The sequence below is a fragment of the Neofelis nebulosa genome, chromosome 15, assembly GCF_028018385.1.
Source record: "Neofelis nebulosa isolate mNeoNeb1 chromosome 15, mNeoNeb1.pri, whole genome shotgun sequence".
Taxonomy (NCBI): Eukaryota; Metazoa; Chordata; class Mammalia; order Carnivora; family Felidae; genus Neofelis; species Neofelis nebulosa.
Genome location: NC_080796.1, coordinates 46,226,046 through 46,243,290, shown reverse-complemented (window position 1 = coordinate 46,243,290; position 17,245 = coordinate 46,226,046). Strand labels below are relative to the sequence as shown.

The 17,245-nt window shown below is 56.8% G+C and overlaps 1 protein-coding gene across 7 annotated transcripts in view; it reads left to right on the top strand.

The window, feature by feature from the left end:
• The window catches only part of KIF21B (kinesin family member 21B), a 50,602-nt gene that overhangs the window by 28,422 nt on the left and 4,935 nt on the right, over window positions 1–17,245 (top strand). For 5 of the 7 annotated variants that reach the window (XR_009254501.1, XR_009254500.1, XR_009254499.1 and 2 more), the window contains exons 16-34: window positions 889–996; window positions 1,462–1,530; window positions 1,946–2,178; window positions 2,549–2,696; window positions 2,942–3,136; window positions 3,236–3,337; window positions 4,621–4,786; window positions 4,997–5,048; window positions 5,234–5,291; window positions 6,059–6,264; window positions 6,343–6,417; window positions 8,180–8,293; window positions 10,042–10,080; window positions 12,060–12,196; window positions 13,139–13,319; window positions 14,507–14,671; window positions 15,007–15,124; window positions 15,973–16,143; window positions 16,683–16,882. Coding sequence is in view for 2 of the 7 variants with exons in the window: in XM_058702107.1 (XP_058558090.1) it covers window positions 889–996; window positions 1,462–1,530; window positions 1,946–2,178; window positions 2,549–2,696; window positions 2,942–3,136; window positions 3,236–3,337; window positions 4,621–4,786; window positions 4,997–5,048; window positions 5,234–5,291; window positions 6,059–6,264; window positions 6,343–6,417; window positions 8,180–8,293; window positions 10,042–10,080; window positions 12,060–12,196; window positions 13,139–13,319; window positions 14,507–14,671; window positions 15,007–15,124; window positions 15,973–16,143; window positions 16,683–16,882 (2,537 nt within the window). In the remaining 5 variants the exon portion in view is untranslated. The remainder of the gene's footprint in view (window positions 1–888; window positions 997–1,461; window positions 1,531–1,945; window positions 2,179–2,548; window positions 2,697–2,941; window positions 3,137–3,235; window positions 3,338–4,620; window positions 4,787–4,996; window positions 5,049–5,233; window positions 5,292–6,058; window positions 6,265–6,342; window positions 6,418–8,179; window positions 8,294–10,041; window positions 10,081–12,059; window positions 12,197–13,138; window positions 13,320–14,506; window positions 14,672–15,006; window positions 15,125–15,972; window positions 16,144–16,682; window positions 16,883–17,245) is intronic. The other 2 variants (XR_009254502.1, XM_058702108.1) reach the window with 1 other exon arrangement.

Below are 17,245 nucleotides of genomic sequence, written 5' to 3'. Positions count from 1 at the left end.
TTCATTACCCTGTCACTTGGAAAGTGTCTAAAACCCCGTGTACATTGCCCTGTCCTTCTTTGGCCACCAGCACTTGGCAGGAGGGGGCGGATGCCGCGAGGTCCCAGGCACAAGCTCTCTATCATGTTGGGTCATCTCTGGCCACTATGATGATGCTCTCTGTGCCTTTTCCACAGCTCTGACAACCCCAGGTTCTAGGCTTTCCAAGCTTTGATCACTGGCTTTGCTCTGAACTGGCATGCGGTCCTCCCTGGGGCTAGAGTAACAGCTGGAGTTTGGGGACAAAATGACCGGGGCCAAAACTCTGACCTTTCATTACCAGTTTTGTGACTCAGTCATTGGTCTCTCTGGGGCTCACTTCCTTATTTATAAAACGAGAACGGTAATGCCTCTCTCATGTGACTGTCACAAGAACAATGTCTGGCGTATTGCATGTTCTCGATAAATGGTGGTGGCTTTTATAGTTGTCACTGGGAGCCTGGCCCTGATATGTGGCCTTGACCCCCACCTCAGCCCTGTCTGCAGCGCAGTTGTCAGTGGGAGAGAGGAATGTGCCCCACCCAGGTAGGATTACCTCCCTCCAGCAACCTGGGCTGGGTCTCCAGGGGCCAGACCCAGGACCCGGGTTTGGGTAAAAGCCACCAAGAGCTGTGACATTTGGAAGTGGGGGGCCAGGATTAGACCTGGCAGAGTCATTGCACCTGCACATCTGGGCTGGCAGCTTGCCCGGGCATGGGGCAGCTTCAACTCCCACGGAAGAGGAGGGGCAGACCCCTGAGCCCCGGGCCACCACCCCTGCCCAACATCCCCAGAACCAGCTGCTCCCCGGAGGGTATGGGCCCCCCACTGCCCAGACCCCCTCACCCCTGCCATGCCTGCCCGTCCCAGGTGGCCCTGATGAAGCAGATGCGTGAAGAGCAGCAGCGGCGGCGGCTGGTGGAGACTAAGAGGAACCGGGAGATTGCTCAGCTCAAGAAGGAACAGCGGCGACAGGAGGTGCGGGGCAGCCCTTGGGGACCCTCAGCCTCCCTGTGTGCCTGGCTGCCCCTCGGTTCCCACAGCAGGGCATGGAAGGGCCAGGGCACGGCAGGCTTCTGGTCCAGCCCCTCTAGTGTCTGGGGGTGGGGGGCACAGGGCATGGGGGACCCGAGCCCCAGATGGCAGGACCCTGCCCAGGGTCACCAGCAATCCAGAGCCGGAACTGTGCAGCGTCCAGCCCCGAGCCCTCTAGTCCCGGATCCCTTGCTGTGCAGTGGAGAAGAGGCTCAGGGAATTGCCTGCACGGAGAGAAGGGTCTGCACTGTGACCTCCGGGAAGGGGAACCAGACTCCGTGTCCACTTTTGTCTATAAGTTTTGGCTACACAGGAATCAGCCCGAAAGCCAGGCCGTCACCTACAGAGGTGGGCAGACCAGGCTGCGGGGCTGAAGTGTGGACCCCAACCCCCTTCTCTCACCCACAGTTTCAGATCCGAGCTCTGGAGTCCCAGAAGCGGCAGCAGGAAATGGTCCTGAGGAGGAAAACCCAGGAGGTAAGCGAGACACAGTTCCCCTTCTCCTGAGTTCCTCCAGAGCCGGGAGGGAACAAGTGCCCGCTGGCAGTGGCCCTGGCTCTTCCCTTTTCTCTCAGCAAACACGATGGAGCAGATCCTGTGCGAGGCCTGCTGTAGGGCCTTGCTCAGCAAGAGGGCTGAGGCCTGAAGGCAGGCTGCAGGCTCTGGTCCCAAAGGCCTGAGACCTTAATTCAAAAGGTGGAAGTCTCTTGTATTCATTTCATACCAAACAGAGAGCCCTTGGCTCTTTCTCAGTCCCAAGCTCACGCTGGATGGAGCAGCTCCTGTAGTCTCCCTTTCCGGCCCCTCCCCCCCCCCCCCCCCCCCCCAATTTGGGCCTTTTCACAGGTCCCCGGGTGCCCTGCTCACTGGGTTCCTCTTTTCTTGGCCACAGGTTTCTGCACTGAGGCGCCTGGCCAAGCCCATGTCTGAGAGGGTGGCGGGGCGTGCAGGACCGAAGCCACCCATGCTGGACTCGGGGGCTGAGGTGTCAGCCAGTACCACCTCGTCTGAGGCCGAATCAGGGGCCCGTTCTGTCTCCAGCATCGTGCGCCAGTGGAACCGCAAAATCAATCACTTCTTGGGGGACCACCCCGCGCCTGCCGTCAACGGCACCCGCCCCGCCAGGTGAGCCGGGCGGGCAGTACCCTGGCTTCCGTGGGCAGAGCGGGCAGGAATGTGGGGGCAGGAGCAGAGAGAGGCAAGCTCAGGGGAAGTGTGGTCCTGTGACGGGTCCCCATGGCTGTCGGCTCAGAGCTGAGGGGGACCACGGAGCTACAGAGGCTGAGAGTGCTCCCTTCCAGGTGGTGGGGGGATGGGGATTAAAGAGTACACTTTTCATGATGAAATAAAATGATAAAAAACATGCATTTGCCCCCAAAAGAACATATTATTAACATTGTTTAATTACAAAATACTATAGAGAACCTGGGATAGGGGGGAGGGAAATGTAGAAAGGGGGTGTTCCCAACCAATTCCCTTGGCCTCTGTCTCCCAGAAAGAAGTTCCAGAAGAAGGGGGCCAGCCAGAGCTTCAGTAAGGCTGCCAGGCTCAAGTGGCAGTCCCTGGAGCGGAGGATCATTGACATCGTCATGCAGAGGATGACCATCGTCAACCTGGAGGCTGACATGGAGCGGCTCATCAAGGTGGGCCTGACCACAAGGAGCCTGGGGCTCCCGTCTCCCCTTCCTTCCCGTCTGCACTCCTCCGCCTGTCCTCTGCCACTTCTGACTCCTCCAGCTCATCAGACCTTCTCATCCCCATTCTGCTCACTCCTTGTGCCTGCTCTGGAATCCGGAGGTGCAGGGGGACCCAGGGACCCCACCTGGGGGGAGCTGTGGGCAGGGCTGAGCAGCAACCTGAGGCTTGTCCTCCATCACCCTCCCTGCAGAAAAGGGAGGAGCTGTTCCTCCTGCAGGAGGCGCTGCGGAGGAAGCGGGAGCGGCTGCAGGCTGAGAGCCCGGAGGAGGAGAAGGGGCTGCAGGAGCTGGCGGAGGAGATCGAGGTGCTGGCAGCCAACATTGACTACATCAACGACAGCATCACCGACTGCCAGGCCACCATCGTGCAGCTGGAGGAGACCAAGGTGCCCACAGGGCCTGGCCTGGCCTGGGCGGAGGCAGAAGGGATGAGGGGGGGTGGGGGACAGTCTCAGTGACAAGGGATCTCTACCTCCCCATCGTAGGAGGAGCTGGACTCCACGGACACATCGGTGGTCATCAGTTCCTGCTCCCTGGCTGAAGCCCGTCTCTTGCTGGACAATTTCCTCAAGGCGTCCATTGACAAGGTGGGCCAGCAGCTCACCTCCCGGGTGGGGGGCCCAGCAGTCACAAGCACCTCCGTGATCTACCCTCATGGTGAAGCACACAGGCCTGGCTCCTGAGCTGCGTCACTTACAGGCTAGGGCAAGCCGCCTCACCCCCGAGCCTCTGATTCCGAAGCTGTAAAGCTGGGGTGATGACAATAGCAAGCTCTTAGCTTGCTGCGTAGCTTTAACAAGATGATGCATGCAAAGGGCTTGGCATGATGCCTGGCACATAGCAGGGCCTCCATTAGAAGTGACCCTACATGTCTGGTCCAGGCCCATCCACAGCAGGGCTCGAGTCTGCTGGGAGAAGCATGTATCTGTATGTCAGGACAGGGGCAGCGGGAAACAGATAGACCACATTCCACTCAGGAAGATTTACACTCGGACATCAGATCAACCTGTCCTGTGCTCCTGTCCTCTCTCCCTGACAGCTGGCCAGGGGATGGGCCTCCTTCCCCCTGGGGCCTGTGGTCTTTGGGGACAGACACCATGTAGAGTGTCTGGCAAGGTGGTGGGGAGACCCGCTCTGCTCGCACTAAGCTCTTAGCTCTACTCTGTGTTTTAGGGGACTGTGTTAGTCTCCTAGTGCTGCCATGACAAACGGCCACAGACTGGGTGGCCTAAACAACACAGATTGATTTTCTCTGTTCTGGAGGCTAAAAGTCCAAGATTAAGATGTCGGCAGGATTGGTTGCTTCTGAGGCCTTTCTCTTTAGTTTGTAAGCGAGTGCCTTCTTGCCTCGTGCAGTTTTCCCTCTGTGTGTGCCTGTGTCTTAATGTCTTCTTATTAGAAGGCCTCCAGTGATACTGGATTAGGGCCCACCCTAAGAACCCCATTTTAACCTAATTACCTATTTAGAGACCGTATCTCCAAATACAGTCACATTCTGAAGTCCTGAGGGTTGGACTGTCAGCATGTGAATTTGGGAGGGTGGGGGCACAACTCAGCCCATAACAGGGGAACATATCTAAGGCGACCTCTCCTGACATGTGTACATGGGGAAAGTTAGAAGGGTGGGGTTGCATCTCTGGTCTGGGGCAGGTACACGGGTGATGTCTGGGAGTTAGCCCAGGTCTGGGACAGCAGGTACACAGGTGATGTCTGGGAGTTAGCCCAGGTCTGGGACAGCAGGTACACGGGTGATGTCTGGGAGGGCCACCCTCCAAGGTGCCTTGGGAGCAGGTTGTCTGAGGGTGGTGATGAAGGTGCCCACAAAGCCAGGCTGGGAATGGTAACCCCTGGCCTGGTTCCTTGCCCACAGGGGCTACAAGTGGCACAGAAGGAGGCCCAGATCCGGCTGCTAGAGGGACGGCTGAGGCAGACAGACATAGCGGGTTCCTCCCAGAACCACCTGCTCCTGGATGCCCTGCGAGAGAAGGCTGAGACACACCCTGAACTGCAGGCCCTCATCTACAACGTGCAGCAGGGTATGGTGGGTGTGGGAAGAGGCCTCGAAGCTCCTAGATTCTTCTAGTGCTCCCTAGCTCCATCCCCTGGGTGGGGGGGACCTTCACCTCCCCAGAACTCCTCCGGAAGTCCCAGTCTGATCCCAGTGGGTAAGGTGTGGGAGGGAGGCCATCCCTTCTCCCCTCACTCTGTTGGGGCCTCTCATTACTCATCCTTCCTCCCTTCCACAGAGAATGGTTATGCCAGCACAGATGAGGAGATCTCAGAGTTCTCTGAGGGGAGGTGAGTTTCCAAGTCGTGAGTGAGAGGACAGCTCATAGCATGAACCTGGGGCTGGGGGTGGGGGTTGCCATAGGGTCCCAGGGCTAAGCCTAGATTTGGGGGCTCTTTGGAATCCACGAGTCTAAGGCTCAGAGAGCCAGAGGATAGGCTCTCAGTATCCTGAACTCCCTCTGCTTCTTCCTTAGCTTCTCCCAGTCATTCACCATGAAGGGCTCCACCAGCCACGATGATTTCAAGTTCAAGGTGAGCCCCTATAGGAAGGCAGACAGGCTGCAGCAGGGCCAGTCTCCCTGTAGCCTGGTCTCCCATCTTTCTGTAGCTCTGCCCCCACCCCCCAGCCCTGACCCAACAATATTGCCTCCAGCTGGGATGGAGATGCCCTGGGTTGGAATTGGGAGGTGCTCAGATATGTAACCCCGGTTACAACCCAACCCTTTTTGAGATAGGTGGAAGGTGGGAGAAATGGCTGGAGTCACAGCCTAATGATGTCACCAGAGCCAGAGGCCCTGCTTTCAAAAGTTGCCCCGTTCCCCACCAGACTCTGCCTCATGCTCTGAGTCAAAGGCTAACTTGAGACCTCTAGTTATTCTGCATGCAGATTATTGATTCAATAATATGGGAGTCAACAATGGGGGAGCTTACCTACCAGTGAGGGGTCACTTATTAATCTGAACCAAGAAAAAGAATTTATTAAAGAGAGAAGGGTGGGGACTGCAGACTGGGAACAGTGAGTTGTGCATAGTTTTTGGGTAAACTGATTAGCTGGTGACCAGGAAAGAGGTCAGTCTGGGCATTCTGTGTGTGCAGAGTCCAAATAAGGGCAGTAAAACCCTTTCAGTTGCTTTGGATTCTCTACAAGTCTTGAGAGATGGTCTCTGGGTGGTGTTCACCTGGATCTTCCATTAGTGGTTTCACCATCGGCCAAGTGGCACTATTTCCTTCCTTAGAATTCTCCCAGCTCTCCTGTTATGTTTGGGCAAGTTGGTTCACCCCCGTCCTTCTGTTCCCAGGGTGAGCCCAAGCTGTCTGCCCAAATGAAGGCTGTGTCGGCCGAGTGCCTGGGTCCCCCACTGGATATCTCCACCAAGAACATCACCAAGTCCCTGGCCTCCCTTGTCGAGATCAAAGAGGATGGAGTGGGCTTCTCCATCCGAGACCCCTACTACCGGGACAAGGTCTCACGCACCATCAGCCTGCCCACCAGAGGCAGTACTTTGTAAGGAGGAAGGCCAGCCATGTGGGTCAGGGTGGGCAGGGAGTTAGGTCTGGGCCTCACTGGACTCTTCTGTTCTAGCCCCCGGCAGTCTCGAGCCACGGAGACATCACCGCTGACCCGAAGGAAGTCATATGACCGAGGGCAGCCCATTAGGTGAGAGCATGTTCCGGAACCTGCACCAGAGTCACTGCCGTCCTTGGATGCATGAATCGCTGTGATGTTCTACTCTGTAGATAATCAGGCATACTTTAATCTGGGCTGGTCTGACTAAGTCATTCAGCTTCCCCCAGTGGCCCCTTCCCCATCCTGTCAGGCATGGGCTCAGGAAATATCATCTCCATAAGCACCTTGAACTGGATGGCTAAGCCTGCTGCCCAAAACTGTTGGCTGATATGAGCTCAACATTGGTGGCTTTGTCGTGGCTTCAACTAGTCATTGTACTGATATGCTTCAGCTCCTTTTCATAACCACGGGTACTTGGGAGGTCTCAGCCCTTTCTAAAGTCTTGTCATGTGAGGAGCGTAGAAGTTTAAAGAAAAACCAGGAGATGATTGCAGAATGGTGGCCAAGTCTCTAATTGGTTAGCCATTCATAGCACTATGACCCACAGAACTTCTGCTGGTCACCAGATGCCTCCTGGGGTCATCTGGCATGCACTTAGTTTTCAGAGAGCTTTGATGCTTTCTCCAAGTCATACAGCTTTGTACTAGAAGGGCAGGGGCTCAAGATGACCTCTTGCCACCACGCGACCTGATGGGAGGCAGGAGGATTTGCTCAAGCTCCCAGCCCTCCCTCCAGTCCAAAGCCGGGCCAGATGCCCATACCAGTGGCTTGTGGTGGGGGCCTTCAGTGGGGAGGAGTTGCATGGATATCTGTATACTAGGGGCCTCACAGACCATCATCACTTCACCCAGGAACTGAGAGAACACACTTGAGCTGCGGTCTGAGGGCTTTAGGCTGAACTCATGAAGACCCTTCAAAGGAAGGGAGGGTGTAGGCCAAACCCGATGACAGCTTTCCAAGGCGAGGAAATGTTGGGCTATTGCAATGGGGCGGTACAGTGAAGTCTTGGACCCTTCCCTGACGATACAGTCAATCCTCAGTATTCATGGTACTTACGTTCTATCTAGTCACTGTGAACATGGAATTCGTTCACTGAACTAATACTCAACCACTGCTCGTGGGGAAATTCAGGGGTAGGTTCCTGAGAGCTTCCGGTCATGACATTTTTGTCAGCCAGTCGATATAGAACCTTGTTTTATGTGTGTTTCTGTTTCAAGACATCCCATTTAATATATATTGTCAATTCATTAACATTGAACTTGCAGCCAACAGCACTGTAACTCACACCTGAATGAAGCTTTCCTAACACATGTATTTTCTCCATAAGACACATTTCAGCCTTCATGTGCTTAGACATCTGCCAGACAGCCCTTCAGGACTATGCTTTGGGGGTATTTTAAGCAGTGAAATCACCAACGAAAAGCACAAAAATGCAAAAAACATGGCCCTAAATAGACCACAAGAAGGCCACTTGTTTACGGTAGGAGAGCAAGAAGGCAGAGGGACGCCTCATTTGACCTCTGCTGAGAAGGTGTGCATCTGGGGACTTGAATTTTTGGCTGCTCTGCTCCATGTCTGGGAATGACCCCAAAGCACTGTGAGAGTTAATTTGGGATCACAAATCCGTTTTAATGCGCAAGTAAACTCCCAGATACAGAAGCCATGAATAATGAGGATGGACTGTTTCAGAACGGCAACCAGGAGCTTAACCCGGAGGGGATCATTGCACAGCAGGCCCCGCCCTGCAGGCCTTAGAACCAAGACAGAAGGTGGTGCAGGAAACAGTGTGCGTGTGAGGCTGTGGGCTGGGGGTGTGGTCACTGACAGATGCTGCTGTGTCCCCACTCGCCAGGTCCACAGATGTGGGATTCACGCCCCCTTCATCCCCTCCTACTCGGCCCCGCAACGACCGTAACGTCTTCTCTCGTCTCACCAGTAATCAGAGCCAAGGGTCAGCACTGGACAAGTAAGAGCCAGGGGGGGCCAGGGAGGGCGCTGCAGAGGTGGGCTGATCCTTGACGCAGGCAGGGTTGGGGCAGCCGGCAGACTCTGACCACGCTGCTCCAGCCCCTCTGAGAGGCTCTCAGAGAGCCCCTCTGAAGCTCTTCTGCTGGTGTCTCTGTTCTTTCTATTCTAACTGTGGACCCTTCCTCCCCCCACCCCCCCCCCCCACCCCCCAGCATGCTGGGACCTCAGGAGAGGGCAAGAAGGAAGCCACAGGGACAGAGGGCAGTCAGGTGGGGATGTTCACACAGGTCAGACCCCCCCCTCCCCCATAGGGCCTCACCAGAACTGGGCCTTGAATTCTCTGCTGATTCTTTGACTCGGATTCTTCTCTGAAGCCCCTTCCTGGCACTTCAGCCACTCCCTCCCTGCCACACATGCTCAGGCGAGGTCCCAGTGGCCCTTGTGCACTGTCCCAGCAGAAAGGGACTCCCTAATTGCCTTCACATGGCAGGATCAGCCCGACTCATGTGTTCAGCTCCCATCGGGCTGCTGTGACTATGGATAGTCGAGTGGGTATTAACAGCAATCCTGTGCGTTCAGAAGGTGCCTTCACTGTGCACCCTGCTTTCATATATGTGATTCACGTGGACTATAATCAACCATGAGAACTCTCTTCCCTATTTTACAGAAGAGGAAATGAGGTTTAAAGAGGCCCAAGGACATTTACCTAGAAGGTGGCAGGCTTGGGCCCAGAACCTGGGGCCTCTGACATGCTCCAGCCTACGTTCCTCCCAGTGGTACTCTGCCTTGGGAGAGGGGGGACCCTGTCCTCCCCGTGCTCCTCTCTGTGCTCCCTACACTCTGGACCTTGCCCCAGCCCTCTCCAACTCTCTGCAGCCTCTGAGAGGGCTCTTCTCTTGGCTCCCTAAAAGCATCTGTACCCTGGCAGGGAGGAAGGCGGCAGCGCTGTTGTTCAGGGGAGCCCAGGCTAGAAAGTGCTAGGTCTTGCACCTGGTACCTGACATCAGCCCTTCTCCACAGAAATGTCTCTTGCCGGGTCAAAATACTGCTCCCTCCCCAAACCCACCTTGGCTCAGTTTCCCTTTCGGAAGGAGCATACCGAGCCTGGACCAGGCCCACCGGGGTGCCCCCACCCCCACCATACCTTTACAGTCAGCAGGTCCCTTTTCCGGAAGCATGGAGGTGGGACTCTGGCCATTCCAGCCTGGTTGTCTTGCAGACCTTGGCCCTGTCCAGCGGACCAGATCTTGGGGCCCAGGCATGGTATAGACTCAGCTCCTAGGCCCATCCCAGCGGGCTTGCGGGGGACAGTGGGCTTTGTAAATAAGTCCCTGAGGAATCGCTGGAAGAAGCCAGCTCCCGGGGGTAGGGGGTGGAGGGGGTGGATAGGATCAGGCATGGCTTTTGGCCTCAGGCATGTAGGAACGTTGCTGGGGCAGGGCAGGGTGTTCCCAGCTTGTACGATGGGGCAGCCAGGGGCTTGGAACCGGCAAATGACCCACGAGCTGAACGTCGCCCTGGAGCGTGGCCCTCTCCTCACTCCTACCCTGTTACTGAGGGACCCCTGGCGGCCGGCCCCTCCCCACCTCCTCTCCTGCTTCCCTTAGCGCCCTTGCCCTCTGCCTCTCCCCGCTGCCCTTGAAGAGAATAACCTGCCCTCTGACCTTCCACGCTGCTGCTGCCTCTGCCATCCCTTCGTGTGTTTTCCTCTCTCCCCTAATCCAGCTAATTTTCTGCCCTCCCCAGGTCTGATGACAGCGACTCCTCTTTGTCGGAGGTCCTGAGGTACACACAGAATGTCTCCCGTGTTGGCTTCCCAGCTCTCACTCTCTACTGTCCCCTCTCTGCCTCTTGCTCCACCTCCCCTCCCGCCTGCACACCTGAGTCCTCAGCATGCCGCCCTCCCCACTGGCCTGCCTCTCCCTCCCCCGTGGTTCCTCCCTCTCAGGGTTGCTGCGTGGCCTCAGACTGGCCAGGCCCGGCTGGAGCTGGGGGCTTGGGGAGGGGTGCACAGTTGCTTGCCACAGGCACTGTTCTCTTCTTATCACCTGGGCAGGGAGGGGGAGAGCATGGGAGCCCGGGGTTGTCTGGGGCTGGGACCGAGCTCTGCTGAGGGGCTAGGGTGAGGGGGCAAGGCTGTGGAAAGCCTGGGGGCCTGTAGGGCCCAGCTGGGCAGGTGTTGGTGGCCGTCGCCAGCGTCCTTGTGACTTGCTCAGCTTGTGCCAGTGAGGTGCACATTTCAGACCTTGGCTCTGAGAAGAGCAGCAAGGGGGGCGGTGCCTGCTGCCCACATCTCCTGGTACGTGGACCTGGGGTGCTAGGAGACCTCCTTTCCCAGCTTTGAGATGACCAGTGGCCAGTTTCTCCAGCTACCCCAGCATAGCACCCTACTACGAGGAGCATGTCCTAGGACCTGGTGGGCCTGAGCTCCTGCTGGGCGGAGAGCTCCCTCCGGCTCTCCCAGTGCCCACTGCTCACTGCACCTGCTGCCCGGGCTATTGATGTCTTTGCAAACCTGCCTGCAGGGAGCGAGGCTTTACACCGTGAGAAGCTAGCCAGACTACCAGCCTCTCTCATAACCTTAAGGAGGGTTATCCTTGTGATATACTTTCCACAGCAGTCTTGGGCTTTTTTCCCAGCCACACAGCTGGGCCCAAACCAGTGTCCGAAGCAGGTATCTTTGGGGGCTCACGTGTGTGACATCCAGCTGGCACCTGGCCCTGTCTGATTGCCATCCTTGCAGGGGGGCCTGGCTGAGTCCATGGGGGCTATGACCAGCACTGTGGGAAGAACACTGGTCACTTCAGTAGCCCACAGGCCACGGCATCCCTGTCAGGAGCATTGTTCTCTTTGGAAAAGAACTAGAACATATTTTTAGACTTGCACATAACTTGGCCAGGGTCTCATTCCAAAAGACCCTCATTGAGAAAAAAAAAAACAAAAAAAAAAACATCCCCAGAACCTCCAGCAGGCTGGCGTAGCAAAATCCTTTTGCTCACTGAGGACAAGCCTTATTCCCCCTCCCAGAATGTTCGTGGGAAACGAGGAGGTGCTTCTCCAGGTGTATGTGGCCTCATTCCCCAGGGGGCCTCGACATCCCTAACCCAGAGCTGAGCTGAGGACCCCTAAAGGGATCAAGTTAGGCCGTTGTAAATGACAGTCACAGGTCTGACCATGCAGGTCCAAAAGGGGGCTCATGGGTGGGCGGGAGTGTATGTGTGCACACTTGCACGCACGCGTGCATTTATCAGCCCCAGAAGTCGCTGACAGATGACACCGAGGTGCTTGGGGGGTGACAGCCCGAGCATCCTCCCTCTCTGCACCCCTCACCTCACCCTGGGTTAACTGCAGCAGCAGGGAGGAGTCATAGTTGCTGCAGGAGCCAGTGCAGCCCTTGGGCCTCTGCCCTGCCTCGCCGGGGCGTCCGTGCATTTACGTCTCAGGATCTGGTCGGGCGGGCATCAGATGGCAACTCCCCATGGGCAGGGCCCACATCTCCTTCCTGCTGTGCCTAGCACACAGTTTGCTCCCAGAAGTGCTCAAGATGGTGACTGACAGGCTGTTGTGCAGACAGGCCCTCCCCACCTGCACAGCCTATTCCCAGCTCTCAGGCACTGAGGGCATTTGGCCGGAGTCTCTGGGGTCTCCTTCATTAGGCCTTAGTCCTCTCTCCGTTCTGCCCCCTCTTATCTGTGTACCTCACTCAACCCGGCCTCAGTCTTCCCGGCTGACAGGTGCCCCCTTTCTCCCTCTCTCCTGGGAAGGGGCATCATCACCCCCGTTGGAGGAGCCAAGGGTGCGAGGACAGCCCCACTGCAGTGCGTCTCCATGGCCGAGGGCCACACCAAGCCCATCCTCTGCCTGGACGCCACGGATGAGCTGCTGTTCACCGGATCCAAAGGTGAGTAGAACCCAGACTGGCCTGGTAGGGTTAGGTCTCACACCCATCCCTGCTTCCTTTGCTAGAGTGGGCTATAAAGATGAAAACACAGAGCCCCCAGGAGTTGAGGACGTGGGGTCGGCTTGCTCGCTACCTTGTCTCATGGCTCTTGCCTTGGCTCAAGGATCCCCGGCCTGGGTGCCCCTGACCAAGTCTCCCCTCATAGCTCATCCTAGTGGCTCCATCCAGCATTTCCTTCCGAAGCTTCCTCGGAAATTCCAGGAAGCTTCTCAGGTACCCCACCCTGTCTCCTCATCGCAGTCCCCCGACACTACTACCCCCTGACATCTACCCCAGCACTTTCATCTAAGAAATCCCTATGATCTTGGCAGTGGGACCTCACACAGTCACGATTACTTAATCACAGCAACAAAATCAGAAAAGTCTTACCAGCAGAAAGAACAGTTCTGCAGTAGATCTGTCAATAGAAAGACAGTCATACACATATACATTTGCACGGCGAGAAGGGGCCGAGTTGTCAATCCAGGTGTGATCTGTTGATTCCAGGTTTTCTCCGTAAGATTTGCTCGCCGTTTGTTCATTGATCGTGTCAGCTATTAGCAATTGTAGGAATAGACACCAAAAAGCTTAAGAATTTTATTTTAGCCCAGGGCACCTTGGCCACACACACAGAACTCTGGTCTTTATGTATAGAGTTTGCTTGAGAAACCCTGGCCTAAAGTTCTAACGGGCTTCTCGCCGGGGTTTTTCTGTGCGCACACACACCACGTGAACATGCACGAGCCCATCTTTCTCTCCCTTAGACCTAGGGCTCCTCCCTCTGGATGTCTGTGGACCGTCTCCCCCATCCTCCACAACCCCCGTGCAGGGGGAGCGTGCATGACCTGGCCCCCGCTAACGGACACGTGCCCTCCCCCCCGCCTCTCTCCCTGTCCTTTCCAGACCGCAGCTGTAAGATGTGGAACTTGGTCACGGGCCAGGAGATCGCGGCGCTCAAGGGCCACCCCAACAACGTGGTGTCTATCAAGTACTGCAGCCATTCCGGGCTTGTGTTCTCCGTGTCTACCTCCTACATCAAGGTGTGGGACATCCGGGACTCCGCCAAGTGCATTCGGACCCTCACGTAGGTACTCCCCGAGTTGGCTCGTGGTGGTGGGCTGGGTGCCAGCACTCAGCCATGGTGACCTACTCAGTATAGCCGAGTCCAGCTCCTTGGACACGGAGGCCCTTATAGTCACATGGATTTGACCTGAATCTGGGGGGCAAAGTGAGATCCCTGGGCTAGGGGACAGCGTCCAGGGCAGCAACTTGAACGAGCCTTTGCACTGCTTGGCCCCCTCGCTTCATCTCAGCCTCCCAGACCCTGGCCCTGGGGTGTGCTGGGCGGCCCCCTGTGAGTCTGAAAGGGGAGCCGGGAATCAGGGTGGCCCCAGCAGACGGCAGCAGTCTCCAAAGCCGCGCTGGCCACCTAGCTGCCTAAATGAGGCGCCAGAGCTGGTCCTGATCCCCGACCCTGACGGTCTCAGGTGGACAGACGTGCAGGAGACAGAAGTGAGACAAGGGCTCCTGCAAAGTGAAATTGTTTCCTAACAGAAGTCTTGCTCACCCTTGTGTTCACGTTACAAGCTGTCATCTGTGATTTAACTTGATCCTTTCAAAAGAGTAAACACAGAGGATTTTTAGGGCAGTGAAACTCTGCTGCGTGAGACTATAATGGTGGATACGGGTCATTACACATTTGTCCAAACCTCACACCGTGAGTGAGCCCTCAGGTCAGCTGTGGACGGCGGGGGATTATGATGTGTCCATTTGGGTCTGTCGGTTGTAGCAAACACACCCTTCTGGTGGGGATGTTGGTAAGGGGGGGAGGGCTGTGGATGTGTGGGGGCGGGGGATATGGGAAACCTTCCCCTCAATTTTGCTGTGATCCTGTAATTTCTCTAAGAGTAGTCTTTTTAAAAAACCAAAGAAGCGCAGGAAATAGAATGGGTATTATCACCTCTTTTTAAAGAGGTGGAAACTGAGACTCAGAAAGATTAAGCGTTTTCCACCAGACCCTGGTTCAAACCCAGTCCCCTGACTGAGTCTTACCGTCTTTTTCTGCTGGGCGGGGAGTGGCACTATCACCACTGGTCTCCCCCACGTCAGACTAGAAACTTCTAAGAGGAGCTTGGCTCCTCTCCGTCGGTCAGGGAAGACTTCTTGGAAGAACTGGGTTATCAGGCCTGGTCTGAGTGAGGTTTGCTCGGTCTCCTGCCTGTGTGGATGGACCGCTTTGATCTCTGACCTTGCTTTCCTTGCTTGTGGCAGGTCCTCGGGCCAGGTGACCTCAGGTGACGCCTGTGCTGCCACATCCACCCGCGCTATCACCAGCGCTCAGGGGGAGCATCAGATCAACCAGATCGCCCTCAGCCCTTCAGGCACCGTGCTGTATGCTGCCTCGGGCAATGCCGTCCGCATCTGGGAGCTCAGCAGGTCAGGGAGATGCGTGGGGGGCAGCAGGGGGCTTGGCGTGGTGGAGGTGGGTACGCTGGTCGCGGCTCTGGGTGCCACACTTCCAGGCTGGCAGGACCCGGGGGTCCTCTGTTTCCCCGTGCTGTCGGCCTTGTGTCCCTGCTCTGAGATGCAGATCCCGTGTTCCCCAAGATCCCTGGGACCCAGGACAGCTTATGTCTAGATTGTTCATCTTGTTTTGAGGGAGGGAGAGTGCCCTGGCCAGATCTATTCATTCCAGGATGGACCCGGCCACCACAGCCCAGGGTGCCCTCTGATCTATCTCCCCCCACCGGCGGGCCTCTCCCCACCCGCAGGTTCCAGCCCGTTGGCAAGCTGACTGGCCACATTGGCCCTGTGATGTGCCTGACGGTCACCCAGACCGCCAGCCAGCACGACCTGGTGGTGACGGGCTCCAAGGACCACTACGTTAAGGTACCTAAGAAGACCTCCCTTGCGGCCTGGGGCAGGGGGTGGGGGGCATTCTCTGCGTTTCTTCTGCCTGCTCCCCCCACCCCGTCGCCTTGGGAATACTCATGAAATATAATGAGACTTCTGGGGATTTATGCTGAAGAAATCACCCCAAAGAAGCAAGCAGGTGTGTGCAAGAAAGTAGATGGCAGCGATATTTTGTAAATGGTGAAGAATTTAAAACCACTAAATGTCCAAGGGTCGAATAGCAGTCACATAAATTAGGGAAAACCTGCTGAATGGGCTGCAGCGCACCTTCTAAAATGATAAAATGAGAACAAAACACAAAGGATACAAAACAACACTAATTCCGTTTGCTCTCCGATTACATCATTGAAAGCTGTATGTACACGGTCAGAAACTGGGAAGCAGTAGAGAAGCAGAGGGCGGTCGGTGCCATGACGAATGTTTCTATTTAAAGTACAAGTAATATTTATTACAAAATAAAAGGAATTTAAAAGGAGGTTCACACCCCAAACCCACCTTTCTCCAGATCGGCTGCATGTTGAGCTGTGTTAATTTCAGCCAGTCTCCCCCTACCCCTTGCCCCCAGTCCCCTTAGGAAGGGTCAAGACCCGAGCCTTCAGAGGCCTCTGTCCTTGGAAGAAGCAGTGTTCCTCCGGGACCCCTTTCCTGCTGGGGACACCTGTCTCCCCCAGGACAGTGGCTACTGCCCTGGGCCGGGCAAACTGGGTCTGTGGGCTCCTGGGGACCACAGTGCTGTGTGATAGCAGGGGGGTGGCCCTGGCCCTGGCCCTCCTCCCTCGGTCTCTACTGCCTCGGGCCCTCCCTACCAGCCTCTCCTCCTGCAGATGTTCGAGTTGGGCGAGTGTGTGACCGGCACCATTGGCCCCACCCACAACTTTGAGCCCCCGCACTATGATGGCATCGAGTGTCTTGCCATCCAGGGAGACATCCTCTTCAGTGGCTCCCGGGATAATGGCATCAAGAAATGGGACCTGGAACAGCAGGAGCTCATCCAGGTATGGAGGGTGGAAGGGAAGGGGGGGCGCTAGGGTGGGGCTATTCCCTAGTCCAGGCAGGGCCTTGGGGACCCAGGGTCTTGGGCCAGAGTCTCCTCAGCTTTCCTGTTGTCCACCCTCTTCCCCTTTGTGTCCACTCCCCTGCCTCCCTGCAGCACCGCACCCCCCCCCCCCATTTTCCCCATTACGCAGCGGCTTTCAGGAAAGGGGGCTGCTCTCAGCCGCTAGGTTTGACTCTAAAGCTGAGTCACCATGTTCCCTTTCCTGAGCATTTAACCCTGGGAGAGCTGAAGAGTTCTCCACCAGTGCAGGATCTTGGGTTTGTCCCGGAATGGGGGGCCACCAAAGGACCCATCACTGGGCCCCTGCAATCCCTACTATGGGCCCGCCTGGCCTGCCTCCTGGACCAGTGATGCCTACCTGGGGACCTCAGAGGCAGAAGGGATCCTGGTAGCTGTCCTTCGTGGCACAGGGTCCTCTGCTGGCTTCTGCCCACTCAGCACTGGCCCCAGCCCTCACTGGTGCTGTTCCTTCCGCAGCAAATCCCCAATGCACACAAGGACTGGGTGTGTGCCCTGGCCTTTGTCCCGGGCCGCCCCATGCTGCTGAGCGCCTGCCGCGCAGGCGTCATCAAGGTCTGGAACGTGGATAACTTCACACCCATCGGAGAGATCAGGGGTCACGACAGCCCCATCAACGCCATCTGCACCAATGCCAAGCACATCTTCACTGCTTCCAGGTGGGTGCTGGGCAGAGAGGTCTGCTTTTGTTCCCCACCCCGGTCCCCGGTGTGGGCAGGGCAGGCTGGGGAGCCTCGGGCCCCCCTGCAGCTATCCTAACAGGCTCGGTTCGTGGAGCAGACCCCACAGCGCCTGCTAGCCTGTGCTGGCCTTCAAAGAGTGCCCAGCGGGGGCAGGGGAGCAGGAAGGTGCTGGGCCCCAGGTCAGGACTCACCCCCTTATCTGCAAGCCTTTCCTGCCCCTCACAGAGCAGCCCCCACCCTGCTGTCTTTACACCCCCCTCCCCCATCCACGAATCTCAGACCACGGAGCAGGCCTGCCACCCCCTGGACTCGCCCCTCTCCCGCCCCAGCTCTGGTCCC